Genomic DNA, 19,916 nt, shown 5'->3' with positions numbered 1-19,916 from the left:
ACAGGCCAAATTCATAGGCAGATGTGGAGCTGGAGGTGACATTGATATGAACGACACACAGGGCCCGAAGTTGTGTTGGCGAGACTGGATAAGCAATGTTCGATGCGGGCACCTGGAATGTCGAGTTGTCCGGCAATAAAGATGCTGATATGACTGTAGCATTTGAAGGAAGCAGTGTTTGAAACGCGGATGTCGTGCACTCGAGAGCGAATGTCATGGGAAATAGCAGCGGCAGAATCTTCGCTGCAATGGCAGTCTTCATTGCCAGAACTGCTTTAACAAAAGCTATGCGAGATTATGAAAAAGACGACGGCCCGAGAGGCAAGAAGAATAACAAGAAAGTGAAGTGCAACGAGCCCAGCGAGAATCTTTGTCAACTTCGGATGTATCGCATCGTGGTTCCGTGCGGTGGTGGCTCACGCGCGGGGTGTTGGAACACATTCATCACCTTCAATTCCGCCAAAATCTGCCTCTGTTCATTGCCGAGAGCACCTTTTGATCCCTGACTTCCACGATTCTCGGCTCATGTTACACCGACTGTAGCTGAGACTCCAACCACAAGCCAGCTGGGGCAACGACACATTTCTTGCTCGAGTATTCAGTCCATGGTATTCCGCGTATCTGGTACAAGCCAAGGATGTTCCTGCAGCAGAATGCACCAGCGCGTCCTGCAGCGTCTGTGGAACTGTGTACCTGCGTCCTCACAATGTTCTTGAATTTCCGTAGGACTGGGTTGCATGTCCGTGCGGCAGTGCATGAAATAGTCGCAGAGAGYGTCGTAAAACCGTTTCGCCGCCCTCTATCGATGGCAATGATATTAAATATGCGGCGATATGTAGGATGACGACCAGTTCGCCTCAGAATGGATTTGTATTAGAGCTTCGCCTTGAGAGGCTTTTCAGGTTGCTGGCTCTCCAAATCCTGTACGGCAATGGCAACAACAACTGCAATATCGTCCGGTTTACCACCCTGCCACCCCTCCTGTGGGTAGTGCTGCTTCACCTCTTTCGCAAAAGGGCCATTGCGTTTTCTATCCAAGCCGGCCATCTTGGCTTCCCGCATCACAGCTGCTGCTAGCAGCCCTGGAAGATAAGATTCCTGGGTCGCATTCTCAACCGTGCGTGGTAACGAACGAATCAAGGTGCTGTTGACCATGGTCTCGGCCCCGTTGTCCGACGTAGACCAGTAGCCACCTTCCTCCATTACACGCGTGACGATGGCCAACGTGTCTTGAGCAGACAAATTGTCCCAGACGCCGTCAGTCGCAAACATCACAATGTCACCATGCCTGAGCTGATGCGTGAATACATCAGCCTGCGCGGGTGTCTCGCTGTAATGTGTTGCGCCTCCAAAAATGGCGTACTGGGCCTGGGTTTTGGCAGGAACCTTGGATAGCTGATATGGCGTGTTGAAAGCGTGTGTCTGAACTACAGATCGATGGGCAACTTTGCCAGGCGCAAAGACCAGATAGCCAGAGTCTCCCAGATTTGCGGTTTCAAGAGATCCCTCAGCATTGGCTACACCCAGGCTGGCCGTGCAGCCGCCAGCGGCGATACGCGGATTGGCCATGACTGCCTCATAGGCAGTCTGCAGCAGCGGCTGTGGCTTTAGTAGATTGCCCTCATCAATTCCCTCGTGAATGTTGGCGGTGCCCGCCATGAGGCCACACAGCGCCTGGCTGTATACCGACGGATCGACGCCCTGATCCTGCCATCCGCCCACACCGTCTGCCAAACCGAACGCCACGTGATGCGGGCTGCCGCCGATGGTTGTCGCGAAGAAGGCATCCTCGCCCGAATCGCGCTTCACGGAGCGCAGATAGGGCGGCGACGGCGAGGCCTGGGTGGAGGCATAGATCCAGAAATCGCGCTCGAGCTTTGGCGCGCGCGGTGGAGCGGTCTTGGGGGACGCGGCAGCGGCGAGGCGGTAGGTGAACTGGCCGGCTGGAGATGCAGATGATGCATAGGACCGCAGCAGGGCGGGGGACGAACGAGCTGTCGATGTTACTTTCAACGCCTGTTTCATGAGCACGGAGGAGGCGGACATTGCAGCTCGCGAGAGAGGATGTAACAAACGACCAGGCCTGTCAGCAGCAWCTCATTGCACGCCGGGAGGTGATGGAAGGATCCCGATGACAAGGTAGTTGGTGTTGTAGGGAAGAGTTGAATCAGTTTGGTGGCATTGGGTTGGAAGGTTACAAGGTACCCGTCGATCTCCATCGTGGTCAAAGTTAAATCATAATTCATATACACAGCTTCGCCCGCCTCACATCAACTACGTTATTTTCATCGCCTTGCACCCACACACTCACCWTGTCCGTCCACCCCTCGCGGCAGGCCTATGTGGCCGACGAGAACGAGGTAAGCAAAGCGCGCATCGCATCAGAGAGTCCGATATTCACAAAAACTGCCAGGCCCGACCCAGAACTGACGGTGACTTCGTGGCAGGCTGACGGCAGCATCTCGCTTGACAACATCCGTAAGTATCGTGAGGCGGAAATTGGACAAGWCTTGGCTCTCATTCTAATCACTCATTCAGCCACCGATACCAACTACCAGCTTCCATCCGCCAACGGTGGTCCTTCCCAGCGTGCTTCGGTTGTGCTCGATGAGTTTGCACGAAAACGAAGGGCGGCGGCGCTGGCCGTACCTACCGATGACCAGCGTGTACGGGCGGTATTGCGAGCGCGTGGAGAGCCCATAACACTGTTTGGCGAGAAAAAGGACGACCGACGAGAGCGCTTGCGAGGGCTGCTGCTGGCGGACCAGGATGATGGCGGAAGTGGTGATGAATCAATGGCAGATGCGGATGAAGATGCCGCAGATGGTCCCGAGGGCGAGTTCTACACCGAGGGAAACCAGGACCTCCTCGCCGCGAGACGAGACATGGCCAAATTCTCACTGCCCCGCGCTGCCCAGCGACTGGCGTATCAAAAAATCGAGAGCAAAATCCCAGTACCCACACACGTCCGGCACCGAAAGGCTGTCAAGGAGAAGCTGGCCGGCGTGGAGCTATTCGGGAGTCAAATCGCGAGCGAGCGGGCAGTCAGCATAGTGCGGTTCTCACCGAATGGCGAGCTGGTGGCATGCGGCGATTGGGCAGGAAGCGTGAAGCTACTGGATGTGCCAAATCTGGACACGAAAGCGGTACTTCGTGGGCACAAGGGTGTCGTGGGAGGCATATCCTGGGTTCCCACTGCCACATTGCCGTCTTCGACAGTCGCGCCAGAGCACGTCAATCTGGCATCTTCGGCACAAGACGGCGAAATCCACCTCTGGTCTCTCACCCAGGACACTCCAGTTGCCTCCCTCAGCGGTCATAGTGGTCGCGTGTGCAGAACGGAATTTCACCCATCGGGACGCTATCTTGCCAGTGCTAGCTACGACTTTACGTGGCGGCTGTGGGACGTGAATACCACCACTGAGCTTTTACTACAGGAAGGTCACAGCAAGGAAGTCTATGCTGTTAGCTTCAACGAAGATGGTAGCCTCATCGCAACCGCCGGTTTGGATTCAATCGGGCGTATATGGGACATGCGCACTGRACGGACCGCCATGCTACTGGAAAGTCACATCGCTCCGATTCATGCCGTAGATTGGAGCTCTGACGGAACACGAGTAATGACGGGTAGTGCCGATGGATTTGCGAAATGCTGGGATCTGCGCGCTGTGAAAGAAACAGCCAGCATCGGCGCACATGTCRGCGGCGTTTCTGATCTCAGGTGGTTCAAGGGCACCGACGGACCGCTCTCCGGCAAGTTACCTCAGGGTGATATCAAGATGAGCAATGGCGATTCGGAGCACGGATCACAAGAAGAGATGCAACCAAAGACGAGTGGTACCTTTATCGTTTCCAGCGGTTTCGACAAAGCAGTCAACATCTTTTCAGCGGATGATTGGGCGCTGTGCAAGTCTCTTACTGGCCATGATGGCACGGTTCTGTCGGTCGATGCCACTGCGGACTCGAAATGGATTGCGTCTTGTGGCCGCGACCGGACCGTCAAACTCTGGGCGAGAGACGACATGGACGGAATCTAAGCTCCAAGATCTAGGTATATAAACTCAAAGGCAGCAATGTCCGCTGCTACCAGTCGAAGTCTCTTGGATCAACGCTGCTGCTGTGCCGCTATCTCACGATAGCTTCCTCTGGCAGATGACTATGCTCGAATCCTCGACACCGGAAAGCCATCCAAGTAACGTACAGCGACATCCTCTGGCCACAGAAAACATCACAGCTTCCCTTTTTCATGTTGCACATAGTGCGGTGCGTCTGCCATGTACTTTTGGTGCTCACAGGTGGCAAGCAGGACCCCGTCAACTTCCCTTTTCATCACTCCGCGGACAACAGCCAACCGGCGCCCAATCTGAATTACCTCCGCCTCGATCAGACAAGCCTCTCCCTCGATAGGTGGTCTCAAATACGTGACCGACAATCCCCGGCTGACGCCCAAAGACGCCCACCCCTCCATATTACAAGCGATAATTGCAAGGGACGTGGTCATATCAAAGAACGTTGCGATGGCGCCTCCGTGGGTCGTGAGCCTTGATGAGCCTTCCGGCTGATTGGTATATGATGTTGGGACATTGAATGCAAAGGTTGCTTGCGCTAAGATGCCCTTGCCTTTGTCTTGAACAACTGCCGATCGAGTTGTCACGGACTTGCAGAACGCTCTGTCGAAGTTGGATTTCGAGATGTTGTTGGCGTGGTATTCCAAAAATGTCTGCATGTACTCGCGAGCGTCTGCATTTGTGAGGGACTCCATGGTCCTCTTGTGCAGCTGGCAGCTGATCGTAAGAACGAGTGGGGCACCGCGATTTGTGGTGTAGTGGCCGTAATCAGTAAGCGAGTCCAACTCTCTTGGTCCTCGACGTAGTCCCAGGTGAGACGATGCTGTCTGGGCTCTTGAAAGAGTGTCTGGGATTGGAAGGCGACAAACGCAGTCGAGGAAATCATCGAGGATTGGCTCTCGCAAGCCAGTCCTTAAAGGTGCCGAGGTGCAGTAATTTGTCTGCTTTCTGGAGCCGAAATGGAGGCAAATTAGCTCGATTGAGAGACTCGGMGCATTTCAAATTCCATCGCCTGATGATACATCCGTATTATCAATAAAAGTATTGAGCTTTCTCCTCTTCACGTACCTTCTCGCAACTTTCGTTCGTCTATAAAAGTACGTCCGTTGGTTTGATGAAGCTCTTCTTGTCACTTTTGATCAGCATCACAGCAATTCTCATAGCCGTCTACCAGCAAGCGCCCTTGGTCCAATACATGCGAGGCATCCTACGAACTTCGACCATCAACAACTTGTCAAAAACTTTGTCATTGAACGCTAGCCGGACTACTTCCTCGATGGCGTCTTCAACTTTCGTTGGGCTTCCTGTCATCCCGCCTGAGGATCCTTCACTCAATGCTGTCTCGCCAAAACCTCGCGGAATTCAAAAGATCATCGAAGCTCGTCAGCAGGCCGAAGGGGCGGGAGCCACAGTACGTCGATCAATTGGAACGCCCAAACTGAAGAACTTCACCCCGTTCTTAATGCTTGATCATTTCGCTATCGCACCTGGCGCTGGATTCCCGGATCACCCACATCGTGGACAAGAGACGATTACGTATCTCATCGATGGAGCTGTCGATCATGAAGACTTCGCAGGTAAGTCTTGATGCCTTGGAAATTCTCGTAAACCCGAGCTTATACTGATCAATCAACCAGGCAACCGTGGGACGATAGAGAGWGGAGATCTACAGTTCATGACAGCTGGACGTGGCATTGTCCATGCTGAAATGCCACATGACGATGGCCATGGCAGCACTAACGTGGGAATGCAACTTTGGGTCGACCTACCGAAACATCTGAAAACCTGCGAGCCCCGTTACCGCGACCTCAAAGCCAAAGAAATCCCCGTTGCCACGGCGGACGACGGCAAGGTCACAATCAAAGTGATCAGTGGCCGCAGCCAGGGCGTTGATAGTCTTCAAGAACTAGCCTACACTCCAGTATGGCTGTTGGACGTCACCATTCAACCGGGTGGTCGTCTTGTTCAGTCGCTGCCAGCCGCCTGGAACAGCTTTGCCTACTCACTGGAAGGCAACGTAACATGGGAAACGGGCGCTACGAAGCAAGTGGTACCACAATACCACCTCACAGTATTCGCGCAAGCCGGAGATCAGGTCATCGTTACAGCACCATCAGATGCCGAGGCACCATCGAGGGTCATTCTTGTAGCTGGCCTGCCCCTGGATCAACCGATTGTGCAGTACGGTCCATTTGTGCTCAATGACGCAAGTGAAGTGCGCAAGGCTCTGATGGACTATTCGACTTTTAGCAATGGATTCGAGAGAGCGAACGGATGGGAGTCTGAAATCGGCAAGACTATGGTTTAGGCGGTTGCAAACCGTTGATTGTACAGTATGTGATTTGGGCGTGGAAGGCATTTGATTTGATTCACGAGTACATGAGCGTAAAAGAAAGAGATGCCAATATTGACCTTTGAATCATCTGTTCGTTCCCCTCTTCCTAAGTAACAGAGAAGGTAGGTGTTCGAATCTGCCATTCCTTTCACCCTTACAAACAGAGCGGGGATTCAGCTACAGCAAGTTTCATCCTAAGCAAGCCAAAGATGAGAGAAAGGAAAACGCTCGTTTCTGTTGGTTTCGGTCCGACGCAACTAAATTTCTACCTTACGCTCGTTTTCAACTTGACGAACGAGCACCGCGCTATGAGGAACAAATCTAGAGTGACAACAGAGGCTTACTTGTGGGAAGGCGATCCGACCAGCTTGCTACAAGCTCGGCCTGCTCTCATGGAAATCTCCATGAACTTTGCTAATGCCCTGAAATATCGAGAAGTATGAAATGACATGACCTATAACCTACGGCACGAAGGAGTTTAATTCCATGCCATCACCTGCCAGTCGCGAGAAGCACCCAGGGTTGAGCAATAAGATCATTCACTTCGTAACCTCATTCATAATTGCATTTTCACAGGTGCTTCGCTATTTATCCCACGCTATCTTCAATGAGGTGCCCCGCCAGGTCCTTGACATGTGAATAGTCTATTCGGACGTCCACCAAGCTCAGCCCCTTGTGAGCCAAAGCAAGTTCCATGACCTCCTCGATCTGWGAGGAGTCACTAATTCTGAAACCCTTCCCGCCGAAAGCTTCGGCGTACTTGACGAAATCGATGCCTCCAAGACTGATACCTGAGGATCTTCCGTATTTCATCTCCTCCTGGAATTCAACCATGTTGTATGCCTCATCATTCCAGATGAAGTGTGTAATGTTACAACCTTGCTGTACTGCTGTGCTCAACTCCTGGCTGGAGAACATGAAACCTCCATCCCCGCTGATCGAAACGACTTTTTCCGAGCAAGGCGGATCCTGTGTAAGTGACGCTGCAATAGCCCATGGCATACCAACGCCCAAAGTCTGTTGGCCATTGGAGCATAAAAGTTTCCGCGGTTCGTATGCGAAGAAGTACCGCATGAAGTAGATGTAGCACGTGCCAACGTCGCATGTGACAGTGGTGTGCTCCGGCACACGCTTTTGAAGGGCCGCGATGAATTGCAGAGGATGAACTAAGCCCGCGCTCGTGGTGTTTTGAAGATCGTGCTGCCAGGCACGAAGCTCTTTGGTCAGTCCTCGGCAGAATTCGTCTTTTGAGGGATCTGTGACGTTCTTGATTTGCTCCGACAAAGCGAGAATGTTCTCCTTGACGGAGCCCAGTAGCTCAATATCAGGATGGTAGTAAGTTCCGTAGTCACAGCTGGTGTAGTCGACATGAACAATGTTCAGATTGCCATGGGGATTCCATGAGGATGCGTCGTACTGGAATATGTGTTAGCCGCGATCTACGGGAAGTGAATTTATGAGCGATGAAATAAAGCTTCCGCCTATTTCACGGAGGACCAAGGCAATGAGAGGCTGGTTGCACCGTTGGAACAGGTAGTGCTGTGAGAAAGTGCATGACCAGTCTTCCGGACTGAACAGATCTTACCTCTGTGGGATCGTATCCTAGTGCAATGATGCAGTCTGATTTTGCTAGAATTCGATCGCCTGTCTGGTTGCGGAACAAGCCTACTCTGCCAAAGAATACCTCGTCGGCGAGCTCTTTGGGCACAGCACCAGCTGCCTGGAAAGTTTCCACGACTAGTCAGAACGATTAGGGAGTATCATGGCATTAAGTGTGAATTTGAGTACTCACCCGCGATCTTGTGCTTTCGTAAAAACGTGCGGACTGCGCCCACAACTAATTTGCTGCTCGCTCTCTGTCCAAGAAATAGCACGGGCCGCTTGGCATTGTCTATCATTGAAGCGACCTTCTGGATGTCGGCCGTGGGAGAGCTGCCGTAAAGTGGAGCCTTGAAAGCCTGCGATGGAAAAGCCGTGATCTTTGACTTGGCAGCAGCAACGTCCATCGGGAGGGATATGACAGCACTTCCCTTAGGGTTGCCATTGGCCGTTCGAAAGGCCGCGAGAATGACTTCAGCAGCTTGATCTTCCACATCGACGTTGGTGGCCGACTTTGACGTGGGACGGAGAATGTCGAGGGCTTTCATCGATTGATGGGTGTGCTTGGTGCTCAACAGTCTTGGTACAGAGCCTACGATGGCGACAACAGGATCTCCCTCGGTGGTGGCAGTGACCAGTCCGGTGGTGAGATTTCCCGCACCGGGTCCTGAGGTCGCAATACACACGCCAGCAGTCCCGGTGATTCTGCCCACCGCTGCGGCCATGAAAGCAGCATTTTGTTCATGACGGCAGATGACTTGGCATGATTGTCAGTGTGTGACCGGGCGAAGCATTGAAACGGGCATTGCGTGCAACTCACCCAACTTGATCTCGGGATGATCGCTCAGTGTGTCGAAGATGGCGTCTACCTTTGCGCCCGGAATGCCAAACACAACCTGCATGGATAATCTCACGAGTCAGCGGATGTGTGCTTCTCGGAAATGGTCCGTGCTCTGTGGAAGCTGGCTCTCACCTTGACGCCGGCATTGTAGATGCTCTCAACAATGATCTGGGCAACTTGTTGCTCTGCCATGGTTGATGTGATGGCAGAAGGTGCCGCTGAAGAAGAGAAACGAAGGATTTTACAGCAAGTGAACTTGTTGCAATGTTTCTCAACATATGTCGAGCTTGTTTCCGTGCGAGTCTGGGGAACGCGATACGTCATATTATGTAAAGCAAGCTAGTGATGATAGCAAGGGCCATTGAAATTTACTTCGTAAAGGCATCTGCGATTCAAAAAATGTTCCAAGTAAACGGGATCGACGGACTACGGCAATCTCYCGACAAACCCTCGCCATTGTTCAGAAACTGGGACGCCGGCGTATGAGTCTGGCCCCATAATACATAGATCTGCGGGACAAGATGAGTTTATTCACCGAGCCCATCGCAGCTGTTCTACTGTGCCACGACTTGTCTGGTCAGCCTACCACAGCCAGTACGTGTAGAAATGAGAGTGTAGGTATGTGTTGGTAATTACGTTCATCTGGTTCTAATCCCAGCTGTTTCCTCTTACTACAAATCGTGGCCCTACTCATCTCTCCCTGCTGCCGGCTCATCCTTCTGCCAATTGCGAATATAAGACTCATTTACATCACGATCATCCGATAGGTAAAACCGCGCAGCCTCCGCCCCATCAAACACCCCATTAGCATCTATGAACTTGTCTTTACTTCCATAGTAGATCGGAAAGGCCTCGTCAGGCTCTCCAGTCTCTCCTAAAGCACAAACAAAGGACCAGGCGTGCTCTGGTTTGATACGCCATTCATACCAGGTTTTGGAGTGAAGAGGGAGAATGCCAAACTTTCCAAAGTGCAGAGCATTCTCCTCTCCGAAGCGCTTATTGTAATGCAAGAGTAACAGAGTTCCGTCTTGAGCACTGCGTGCATCGGCGATGCCTTTGAAGTTGTGGTTGATATTGTCGCACGGGCTTCCCTTCTCCAGAATCTATTCCTGGCAATCCCGAACGGACGCACCGATGAATTCGGTTTGAAAATCCTCGGTTCCAGTGAGCCCTCCTTTTCGAAGTTCTGCCATCCTGTTGTTGACTACAAGGTCGCGACTCTTAACAACAGTGAAGACTTTTGGGCCGTCCCCTTCCATCTCGATGTTCGAGGCCATGCGAGTGAACTATGGATGTTTGTCGGTCATTTCGATATTACTACCACTTCACAATAGATCCACTCGACGTACCGGTTTGGCCTCCTCAGCAATGCAGAATAGCAATCTTGCAGTCATCGTGTCACCTTGGTACTCTGACTTTTTGGGCTTGAGCTAGGTGGAAGCACTTCATTTTGGAGTTTATTGATGATGGAAAGGAAGAGGAAGTGAAGGAAGAAGGGCGAAAGCAGTACACATATAAACATGTATCCACCAACAAATACGTGGGATGACGTCGCGGGAGGATCGCCAAGAATCAGATGAAACCATGTGCGAGAACGCAGATGTATTCTTGCGCCAATTGCCCCCCCCAGCAACTATCTCGTCCGGATTCCCGTCTGAACGAGTGACTCGAAATCATCCTGCTGACCAGAATTCGTAAATCGGCCACTTTCATTGACACGACTCGGCATTTAGCAATGGTTGCCAAGGTCAGACAAGCAAAGCTGAGGGCAAGTGCCTTTGAGTTTGATGTTGTAGATCTTGCCAGAAATGAAGAGTACTAGAGATGGTTGTTGTCTGAGCCAGTTCTTGAGAGGATGCTTGCGAGACATACATGTATGTTGATGGCTGTAGAGAAAGGCCTACCTCAGTTCACCCACGGCTCATGCTCATGTTCCTTCGACTCTGAAGGGAAGGACTTTAGGAGCCCACTGTCTATCTCGAAAGGATGTCCAGCGTCCCAAAGATCACCATGCATCGTAATCGGGCATGCGACTCTCGTTGGCAAGTCAGATAGTTAATCTAGGAGTTAAATTCATATAACTTACAGATGGGGAAGACGAAGTACTGGATCTTATATTCAGCGCTATTCACTCTGAGGCGCTTTGTAAGAGACCTAGAATAACCGTACCTTCCTTCCTTAGACGCACCTACGCTCGTATTTTACGCGAGATTTCCAATTAGATACAAGCTAATTTCGGAATTACGGAGCGCCTGTTCGGAGGTAGAGCGCATTCGCCGTTTGACATCATCTCATCCATTTCCAAAGCGATCCGACAAGAAGTAATCGATTTCCTCTTATGGCCCAACCGGCTCCAGCGAGTTCGCTGAAGCGAAAGTTCAATGATGAGCGATCCGGCCCAAGCACAGAGGAAATCGAGAAGATATCTCGTTCAGCAGCCATATATGATCGAGAGTCCAAATTCTACGCCATATACTCTCCCACCATCAAACCCAAAGATCTTCAAGCTCTCGACGAAATTACTACTGCGTCACACAAAGTTGTTGGCTTTAGGAGGGAGAGTAATCAGCAAAGTATCAACAAAGCGAAACTCTTCGTCACAGGTTCCGACGATGATGGCGAGAAGTATGCTGGGAAGAAGATTGAAAAGGCGCTCGAGGCTGCGGATGTGATCGGTTCTTGTGTCGTTGCTCGCTGGTATGGTGGTGTCATGCTCRGACCGGTTCGATTTGAGCATATTGAGAATTGCGCCAAGGAAGCTATCAGTCGCTATCGAGAGCAGGAGGCAGAGAGGCAGTCGAAGAAGAGAAGACTGGAAGAGGAGCAGCTGGAGCACTCCAAGCTGTCAAAAAGCCTCAAGGAGCGAGATGAAAGCATCGTCGTCCTGAGGACTCTTGCTGATCGCAAAGAAAAGGCGGCAAAGGGAGTTTCCACGGAAGAAGATGGGGCCAAGGCCTCAGATAGCGTACCAGAGGGTGAGAAGGCCCAAGCCCCGGCGAAGACGGAAATCGACTACACTGTGATGCCACTGCAGCGGCTGCGGGGTCTAGCAAAGGCACGAGACGCTACGCTGTCTTTCCTACTTGCACGGATTGACAAAGCTGAGACGGCCTCCGGTGGATTGGGTGTGGAAGAGCCACCGTGAGGTGGCCAGTAAATCAGTCATGCAAGACTCAAGTGAGTATAATTTACAGTCCACCGGAATTTTGACGCAGCCATTCACGAACTTGAGGCTCTTCGTGTCTCTGTAGACGCCAACAGCACTGAGCTACGAGCGTCTTGGTACTAGACCATGAAATCCAGTTCCATTGGTGAGAGGGCCACGTGAATCAAAATGAACAGGTGAGCCTGTGCATGTCTTTCACTTTATCGTATTGATCATGTCTGTCGTTCTGCCCTCTCTACACCATGCGCATCTAAATACGAGTCCCTGTTTGGCAGCCCTTTATCGCCAATGTGGTTGAGCACGCCAGCCTGCCCGTCCAATGCAAGTTCTTCATCCCTCGAGCTACTGGAATGTCCATCTCCAATATCCTGGCGACTGACGTTATCATCTTGCTTGGACGTCATCGTGGAGAACTTGGACCGAGCCCGAATCGCAGGGCCGTATCTTGGGAAAGCGGTAGTCAGCAAATAGCTCATGCAGCTCTAACATGGTAATGACATACCTGTGAAAGAGAAACGGAATGGGCACCAGCAGGATGCCTATGCCCGCAATCAAGCTTCCAGCCCCTCCTACACCGAGTGCTGCGAACCTAGCGGAGTCAGTATCTACCTAAGGTACTGACACACTTCACAATGTTTGTCTTACATCTGCTGAGTGAATAGCGGCGCAATCGCTCCGAACAGGCTGCGACAGACGGTATTCGCTGCTACTGCACTGGCTGCATATTCGTTGCTAGATCAAGGAGATGAATATTAGCGTGAGTCACGCGAACTGTATCAAGTTACGAAGTAAACTCACTATACATCCATCAGATAATTCAAGTAACCCTGCTTACGCATTGTCAGCACAATCCTAGAATCCGATCTATCTGGACGTGTACAGGTCCCTGAAACGTCCCGATATACCCTCTACAGGAGGCGAGCACCACACTGAGTAGGATATAATCGCCAACTCACGCCAACTTACCACGAACATGAGTACGGTGCTGGTGGCTAGAAAGGTTCCAGCGACTGTCGGGACCGCCCAATGGATAGAGTCGTAATTGGCACTCCATGCGAACCAGACTGCCATGGTGTCAGTGGCGTATATTCTGATTAGGCAGGATGCCAGACCTCGAACTTACACATGGTGATTGGGAACAAGACACTGCCAACCATAGCTAAAGGTAAACGCTCCTCCGGCGTCCGCTCGATCCCAGCAAGCATTCGCTTTCGACCCAGAGTGGATTCGTAGAAGACAAGAGCACCGGCGATACCCGCTCCTACTAGCTGGCCAATCAGGGGTAGAGCTCCGAGTCCAGCATTCCATCCCCGTCGCTGTTGGAAGACGATGGGGTAGATGGTGAACAGCATGTAGATAAGAGCGTATATGACTGATAGATAGATGGCGACCAGGAACGAGATAGGGTCGAGCAGGATGATGAACTAAATAAGCGTGTTGGCCTGTTGTAAATCGTAAAGGGACTGATGGCAAGTCTCAGGCAGTGCATTGAGGGCTGCTCACAGCTGGGTTGGACGTTGTCCAAGATCCCCACAGAAAAGAAAAGAATGGGGACTGAATAGAGAGCCTTCTTACCGGACGAGTCAAGGCCACGCGAAAGACACTGGAGAGGGTCTGATTCGATGCCTCGATAGGTGACTGGACATTCTCGTACCCCGGCACCTTTGCCTTGCGGATTCGTCTTGCTTTGTTGGTGAGGACTCTTGACGGCAAGGTCTCTGGAAGAGTGAACATTATGGGAATGGTGCCCTGCTCTACCATTAGAAGAATCTTAGCAATCGGCTTGGAGACCCACCGCGGCGAAAAAGATCAGGACGAAGAACGACCATTGCCAGGATTTCGTCACCTCCAGAAAGCCAGATACTACAGGACCCAGACTTTCGCGAGAAAGATCAGCAAACTGCTGTTACTGGCCTGATTTGCTCGAATACTCACGCTGGTCCGGCAGTGGTCATTATTGCAAATAGAACTCCAGCATTACCTCTCTCGATAGKCGGCCATAAGTCAGGCAAAAGACCAGGAACCACGCCTGTTGTACAAATCAGTAATGTCTGAGGACTTCCGCCGAGGAAGATGCTTACTGAGGGCACAGCTTGCCATAGTGCCTGTGAGGAAGCGCCCAATCAGCAGAGCGGCAAACGTTGGAGCAAATGCACACCTATGCGAAGGAAGGTAGATGTCAGTGCATTCTCAACATGGAAGCTCCACACCACGGCAACGTACAGGAAGTTGAAAGCGAAGTAACCGAAGAAGGCGATGTAGAAAAGGTATCGACGACCATCTTAGCTCTGGTCAGCACCCGTTCTCAATCAAGCCATGGAGATAGATATATACGATACAGTATTCTGAAAGCGGAGCCCAGAAGAGCGGACCAAAGCAATACCCAAGCAAGAACAACGTCGTGACCAGATTGGAGACCAGTATTGACACTCCAAAGTGCCCCGAGATGCTTCTTATACAACCGGTGGGAGAACTCGACGCAAAAGTCGCATTGGTTACCAAGATGATCGCGGCCACGGTGATGTACCTCCAAAACGTCAGCTGCTWCAGAATGCGCGTGGCTCTACTTGTAGGGTTGAAATACCATCTTCGAACGGAGCTCCACTTTGCAACGATCAGTCCATCAATAACAGTATTCATTCGTACAGAACAGTGATGAGAATACGAACATTCTTCGGATTCTCAATATCGTTTGGACTAAAGTCGACATGCCCATCCTCATTCAAAGTTACAACGCCATCGATTGCAAGTTTTGCTGAACGGTACGGCTTCGCTGTGGGACGTGAAAGAGTCTGCTCGAGCTTCTCCCCGAACGGCATGACTGTTGCAGCAGCGGTGGGGGAAGCGAATGTAAGGTAGGCAACAGCAGAAGAAACGAGCAAAAAACAGAAAACTACAAAGTCAAACCCATCGATTACCTACCTACCTGTGCCGCTGCACACGCAGTCCACGGGCTGCGAGGTGCCGTCCACGAACATTGGACGCCCAAGCCGGCATAGCGGCGCGAACCAGTGCTTTGGAATTCCAAGTGAGGAGGAGGTACCCGAGGGAATTCTCAAACTCTGTTGCAGCATAGTCTACATGACTGCCGGCGGAGGGCGTATAGTGCAAGACGCACGGGGTTGGATGATCAGTAAACAGATACCTATTGTTTGCTCAACCCCTCTATTCGGTGCTCGTCACAATATGCGCATGTAATGGTCGGGTTGCCGGGCTCGTCAAATCACGAGATGCCCGTTCTCGCCGGCGTAAGGAAGGTGCCTGTTTGCGCTCATCGGAACACACGCTCCCTTGGCTCTCTGCTTCCTAAAGTCGTGGGTTGATGGCAAGATGGCAAGTCGATGTTGTTCTACAGCTTGGTAGTCTTCATCATCAAGTGAAGTCGTTTTGATTGGCTTCCGGCTTTGACATCCCTACAACCCTATCTATCGTCCACAGTCTATCGCTGACTCGGTCAACTCGGTGTCGCCCGGACAAGTCTCCGCTCATGCTGTCCTACCAAATTAACAGATACCGAATGATTGCAAGATACCAAAGAGATCGCAGACCTCATTGCTGCCAGGGGCGACCTTCGCCATACAAGACGCACTTACTTCAAAGAGAGCACTACGCGAGAGGCTTTGTCATTCTGGAAACTGTCAGGGATCCAGTCGTTCCGCTTCATGCACGAACTTCCACGTTGTGATCCGAATCGTTATCATAAAAGTCATACCATCCATCTTAGGGCCTAATGACCTCGACAAACAGAGCCCGCATTGCTTTCAAAAAGGGTCCCAACTCCTTGGTCTCGTTCAGTGCGTCCTGCGCAGTATCAACCTCATCTCTGTTCAACCGCGGTTTGGTGCTTGCGACCTCATATTCCCTCCCGCCAATCTTGAGCTCGAACCAGCATTCCCTCKCTGCGTCCCGCTCGTCGATACAGACAAAGATGAACTTCAGGCAATCGTCGATTCCCGTGCCCTCCATCCGCATCCCCAGACACGTCTCCCAGAAGCGCAACTCGGGCACGTTATGTCTCGCCTGCGCGTCGAGTGATCGCTGATGGGCGGCTTGGGCTTCCCGACGTTGCCGGATGGCTGCCTGTGTTGACGCAATCTCTGTCTTCAGCTGTTCGCGTCGCGAAATGTGCTCCTCCTTCTGTGCGGTGAGAGAACGGATGGCTTCGTGCATCTCGTCCGTCTCCTGCGCCTCTTTTGCAACGGTATGGGCATGATTGGACGATTTCGACTCCAACTCGGAGATGGCTTGTTTGCGGTGTCGTTGTTGATCTGACGACATGTCAATTCCTCCTCTCTCTCACCGTATGGATCCAATCATACCCTCTAGGTCCGCGACTGTCATGCGAAATGCATTACGCTCTTCCAATACGCGCTTGCGACCGCGCTCAATGAAATCGTCAAAGCGCACGGTGAACTGGGCCATGCGCTCGCGCAAGTCGTTGAAATTGAAGTCGACGACGGGCAGCGTGTCCGCCATGGATGGCGCGTCTGCGGCAACAGCGTACGCCGTCGCACCGCCGGAATGCGACATTCCAAAGCGACTGGGAGTCATACTAGCCGCCATACTGTTGGTAGAATGGTTTGTGGAGGTGATTGCGGGTAAATGTTGATTGATGAGTGTCGTTGCTAAGGTACCTCACCCACCTCTCGAATCTTTGTTTTGGTGGGTAAACAGCGCTAAATAATTTAACCTTACTCGATCACCGGAGCTGGCTCCTCCGATTAAGGTACCTTAGTTCTAATCTCGACTAAACTTTTTGCAATCCGTCTTTCTTTTACTTCATCTCAGACACGACTTTGATTTCCTTCGCCAACCCGCAAGCTCCATAGAAAAACCTCCCGGCATCTCTTGAAATACGACTATGACGAGACTGGAGCGTGCATTTGCAATTCGAACCGCCCATATCCAGCCGAATGGCTGACAGGGCTCGATGCGACCTGCCGTACGGGCATTTTGGTCGCGGCATCTATTCCTCAGAAGACCACGCCTGGCACTTTGAGCGGACTTTGACGGTACCCTCCACTACCCAGCTTTTGGGAGAATCCAAGGTCTTATCACAACCCTCGAATGTTCCTCTGGATGCGCATCGAGGAGGACCTCCATCTAAAAGGCACCGAGAACAAATCAAAAGCATAGCGGGTGTAGATCCCCGCTTTCAACCTGCATCTGGTATCATCGCGCCGCTGCTCCGAGTATCTGAAGCAGTCCAGGATGCAGTTCATTGCTATGACCCTCTCAGAGGCTGCCTAATAGCCTCCGGAGATATCCAGTCCTTCAGCCGCAACAGATCTGTCCCAGTGGTAGCATATGTCACTGGAGGCTCGGGTTGCGACCTCTCTATTTCGCAAGTTCAGAAGCAGAAACGGGGATGGGATGACAATCGACGGTCCTGGCTTGAAGTCCCTACCCTGCAGGGAGAGCAAGCAAATTGGTCCAGCCATGGAGGCCCGATACACCAAGTTCGCTTCGCGTCAAACGCTCGATCTGGCCCGGGTCTTCTGGCTGCACGTCAACTCACCAGGACGACCATCATACGTGCAGTCCAAGTCAAAAGACCCTCCGAAGAGGTGCACGGGGCAAGCATAATACCCGCCTCACTATTCAACGTCAGCATGGAACAGACCGGTGGAAATTCACACATTGATGTATCTTTCAATCCGTGGTTCTCGCAGCAAGTTGCCCTGATAGATGTCGCTGGGATGTGGACGGTTCTCGAATTCTCGACCCGTAATATGGCTCATGTGTCGCGCACATGGTCCAGTATGGCCCAGAAGTCAGCGGGTGAAAGAAGGTCCTCGATCCATGATGGTTGGGCTCGTATCGCTTGGGTGCTCAATACTGAGAGTCTCGCTGTATGCACGCGACAGTCCTTGACGTTGTTCAACATCGTCAACGATTCTCCAACTCTGATTGAGGAAGTCGAGTTGGGCTTATATGGCCCCGTGCCGTGGATTCTCGATTTCTTGGTTTTCCCCAACCGTGAAGATCACTTTTGCGTGCTAACGTCGACCCATGTCTTGGTGTATAAAGTGGCCGACAGTACTACCTTGAAGAAGATCACTGCCAGCATGAGATTCAGAATCAGGCACTACAAGAACCCCGAAGATCTCAGCTTGCGTCTCACTACGTGGAAAGAAGACGAAGAAGGAGGTATGTTAATGGATTAATTCTTTGATGTGCCGAAAAATACTGATTGGCTCTAGGCACGGGTATTCTGGTGTATTCCACCCTCCCTGGACTGACGTCTACCTATCGATTGAACCTTTCCGAACCCTACCATTCGGTGAATACAGACTACATAGATTTCCAGTCACTATGGGCGCCCAATGGCGCTAACAAGCCCGGGTCCGGCGTGAGCATCGACATTAGACGCTTCGACATGGCGCACAAGCCTACGATGAATGTCTGGGAGCGCCCGTTCAAAGCCGCGCGGTTCTCCTCTGCGCTGCTGGTCAGTGAAGACTTGGGTGCATGTCAAACTTTACTCTGTACCGGAAACGATGAAGCAATTCCACCTCTTATATGGGAAGCGAAGCTGCCGATCTCAAGCTTCAAATTGAGCCATCGACATTTCGTTGCTGAAGACTTGTCCCCGGAATTCGATGATCCAGCACAGCGGCGTATTGAGCCGTCGGCTCGTCGCTCGAGATATATGAAGATACCCGATTCATTGGGCGGCCGAACGATCGACCTAGAACAAGTCACAAACTTGCTACAGTCACCCGTTCGTGGCACAGAGACTTTGGAAGACGTGCTAGCACTCATAAAGTCCGAGCTAGCGCGGTCGGATCTAGACTCCATCACGCCCATGCGCACGCTGTACAGCTTCGCTGAGACTGAGTTGGAGATTGGCAACACTGACGACTGCTCAGAGGCATTAGATCAACTGTCACAACCCCTCGAAGATCAAATGATGGCATTACCAGGCCAGCCTCTGGATATGGGCGAGAAGAGTCAACGGTTGATGCTGGCCTCGATTGAAGTACCGTCGTCACTCGGTTTGGAACATCTACGTCTTGACGCCAGCCTCTCGTCAGTGTACGATCGCACTCTTGCTGCATGGATCACGCCGCTCTCAGAGAACATACCAGGAAGAGTTCGTATTGCCAGAGCAAAGCTATGTGGTGTCGTCGCCGCACAGCTGCTTCTTGCAAGTCGATCACTGCAAATTCAGGATCCTCCAGATTCCCAACCATCCCAAGAGCAAACGCAGACTCAGACACAATCTCAAGATCCCTACCATGGTGGCATGCCATCATCTAGTCAGCTATTTCACGGACATGGTAGCTTTGCGCTGAGCCAGCTGAATTCGAGTCAGACATTCCCTTCTTCAGCCCTCCCAACACCTTCGCAAACCCCTTCCATCACGACCGCATCCAGCCACCCTTCAGCATATGCTGCACCCGAGCTACATCGCCTCAGCAAGTACACCGCATTCAGCCAAACAGCGCCGCCCGCTCTTCCTCGTTCCCTCAACAATGTCCTATCTCACTGGAAAGTTGGCGAAGACATCAAAAATTACGATTGGATGTCAACCTCGCGAACTCTGGCGCAACAAGACGAAGAAGCCGACGATGACATGACCGAAGCGGATAGAAGAAGAGCGCAGAGAAGGGCAGAGAAACATATGCGACGCCAGCGGAGAGAAGCGGCTGCGAGTCAAGCTCAGCTGATTGCTAGTAGCCAAGCCCCTGAGATTTACAGTGCCAGTCAGCCTACAATGTCGAGGGTTGAGAGTCAGCCGAGCGGTATGCTGGCTAGCAGTCAATTCACTGGCCGAGGACCGGGGACAGCAGCAACAAGTCAGGTGGAAGCAGGGCGGTTTGGAGGAAAACTTGCAGCAACGGCTGGGAAGAAGAGGAGGAGACAAGGATTCTAAGCAGCATAGAACGCCTCTTTGCATTGTAC

The 19,916-nt window shown here is 51.9% G+C and overlaps 9 protein-coding genes; 4 read left to right on the top strand and 5 right to left on the bottom strand.

Moving 5' to 3' along the window:
• Window positions 1-873: 873 nt before the first annotated feature.
• Window positions 874-2,046, bottom strand: RCC_02933 (related to PTC7-2C protein phosphatase; the record flags this gene model as incomplete). The annotated part of the gene is made up of 1 exon (XM_023768226.1): window positions 874-2,046. The coding sequence occupies one exon, from the start codon at window positions 2,044-2,046 to the stop codon at window positions 874-876; it is 1,173 nt and encodes a 390-aa protein (XP_023623994.1).
• A 294-nt stretch (window positions 2,047-2,340) lies between these two features.
• On the top strand, window positions 2,341-4,037 carry RCC_02932 (related to U4/U6 small nuclear ribonucleoprotein; the record flags this gene model as incomplete). XM_023768225.1 has 3 exons in its annotated part: window positions 2,341-2,360; window positions 2,414-2,478; window positions 2,539-4,037. 3 exons carry the CDS (start codon window positions 2,341-2,343, stop codon window positions 4,035-4,037), a joined length of 1,584 nt encoding a protein of 527 aa, XP_023623993.1.
• A 1,306-nt stretch (window positions 4,038-5,343) lies between these two features.
• On the top strand, window positions 5,344-6,375 carry RCC_02931 (probable pirin-related protein; the record flags this gene model as incomplete). XM_023768224.1 has 2 exons in its annotated part: window positions 5,344-5,644; window positions 5,705-6,375. The coding sequence occupies 2 exons, from the start codon at window positions 5,344-5,346 to the stop codon at window positions 6,373-6,375; spliced, it is 972 nt and encodes a 323-aa protein (XP_023623992.1).
• A 615-nt stretch (window positions 6,376-6,990) lies between these two features.
• On the bottom strand, window positions 6,991-9,034 carry RCC_02930 (related to Acetolactate synthase; the record flags this gene model as incomplete). XM_023768223.1 has 5 exons in its annotated part: window positions 6,991-7,818; window positions 7,988-8,139; window positions 8,195-8,758; window positions 8,822-8,897; window positions 8,975-9,034. The coding sequence occupies 5 exons, from the start codon at window positions 9,032-9,034 to the stop codon at window positions 6,991-6,993; spliced, it is 1,680 nt and encodes a 559-aa protein (XP_023623991.1).
• A 911-nt stretch (window positions 9,035-9,945) lies between these two features.
• On the bottom strand, window positions 9,946-10,236 carry RCC_02929 (uncharacterized protein; the record flags this gene model as incomplete). XM_023768222.1 has 2 exons in its annotated part: window positions 9,946-10,128; window positions 10,192-10,236. 2 exons carry the CDS (start codon window positions 10,234-10,236, stop codon window positions 9,946-9,948), a joined length of 228 nt encoding a protein of 75 aa, XP_023623990.1.
• Window positions 10,237-11,180: 944 nt separating this feature from the next.
• RCC_02928 (uncharacterized protein) lies at window positions 11,181-11,987 on the top strand (the record flags this gene model as incomplete). The annotated part of the gene is made up of 1 exon (XM_023768221.1): window positions 11,181-11,987. The coding sequence occupies one exon, from the start codon at window positions 11,181-11,183 to the stop codon at window positions 11,985-11,987; it is 807 nt and encodes a 268-aa protein (XP_023623989.1).
• A 233-nt stretch (window positions 11,988-12,220) lies between these two features.
• Window positions 12,221-14,827, bottom strand: RCC_02927 (related to mfs-multidrug-resistance transporter; the record flags this gene model as incomplete). XM_023768220.1 has 14 exons in its annotated part: window positions 12,221-12,452; window positions 12,511-12,597; window positions 12,654-12,740; window positions 12,807-12,835; window positions 12,975-13,072; window positions 13,132-13,432; window positions 13,584-13,757; window positions 13,804-13,885; window positions 13,944-14,037; window positions 14,090-14,166; window positions 14,232-14,289; window positions 14,348-14,535; window positions 14,593-14,612; window positions 14,678-14,827. The coding sequence occupies 14 exons, from the start codon at window positions 14,825-14,827 to the stop codon at window positions 12,221-12,223; spliced, it is 1,677 nt and encodes a 558-aa protein (XP_023623988.1).
• Window positions 14,828-15,728: 901 nt separating this feature from the next.
• On the bottom strand, window positions 15,729-16,571 carry RCC_02926 (related to Probable kinetochore protein spc25; the record flags this gene model as incomplete). XM_023768219.1 has 2 exons in its annotated part: window positions 15,729-16,276; window positions 16,328-16,571. 2 exons carry the CDS (start codon window positions 16,569-16,571, stop codon window positions 15,729-15,731), a joined length of 792 nt encoding a protein of 263 aa, XP_023623987.1.
• A 350-nt stretch (window positions 16,572-16,921) lies between these two features.
• Window positions 16,922-19,887, top strand: RCC_02925 (uncharacterized protein; the record flags this gene model as incomplete). XM_023768218.1 has 2 exons in its annotated part: window positions 16,922-18,158; window positions 18,212-19,887. 2 exons carry the CDS (start codon window positions 16,922-16,924, stop codon window positions 19,885-19,887), a joined length of 2,913 nt encoding a protein of 970 aa, XP_023623986.1.
• Window positions 19,888-19,916: the final 29 nt, after the last annotated feature.

This window comes from Ramularia collo-cygni (genome assembly GCF_900074925.1).
Source record: "Ramularia collo-cygni strain URUG2 genome assembly, contig: RCC_scaffold03, whole genome shotgun sequence".
Lineage (NCBI taxonomy): Eukaryota > Fungi > Ascomycota > Dothideomycetes > Mycosphaerellales > Mycosphaerellaceae > Ramularia > Ramularia collo-cygni.
Note: the sequence above shows the minus strand (reverse complement) of the source record. Positions and strands in the feature narration are given on the sequence as shown.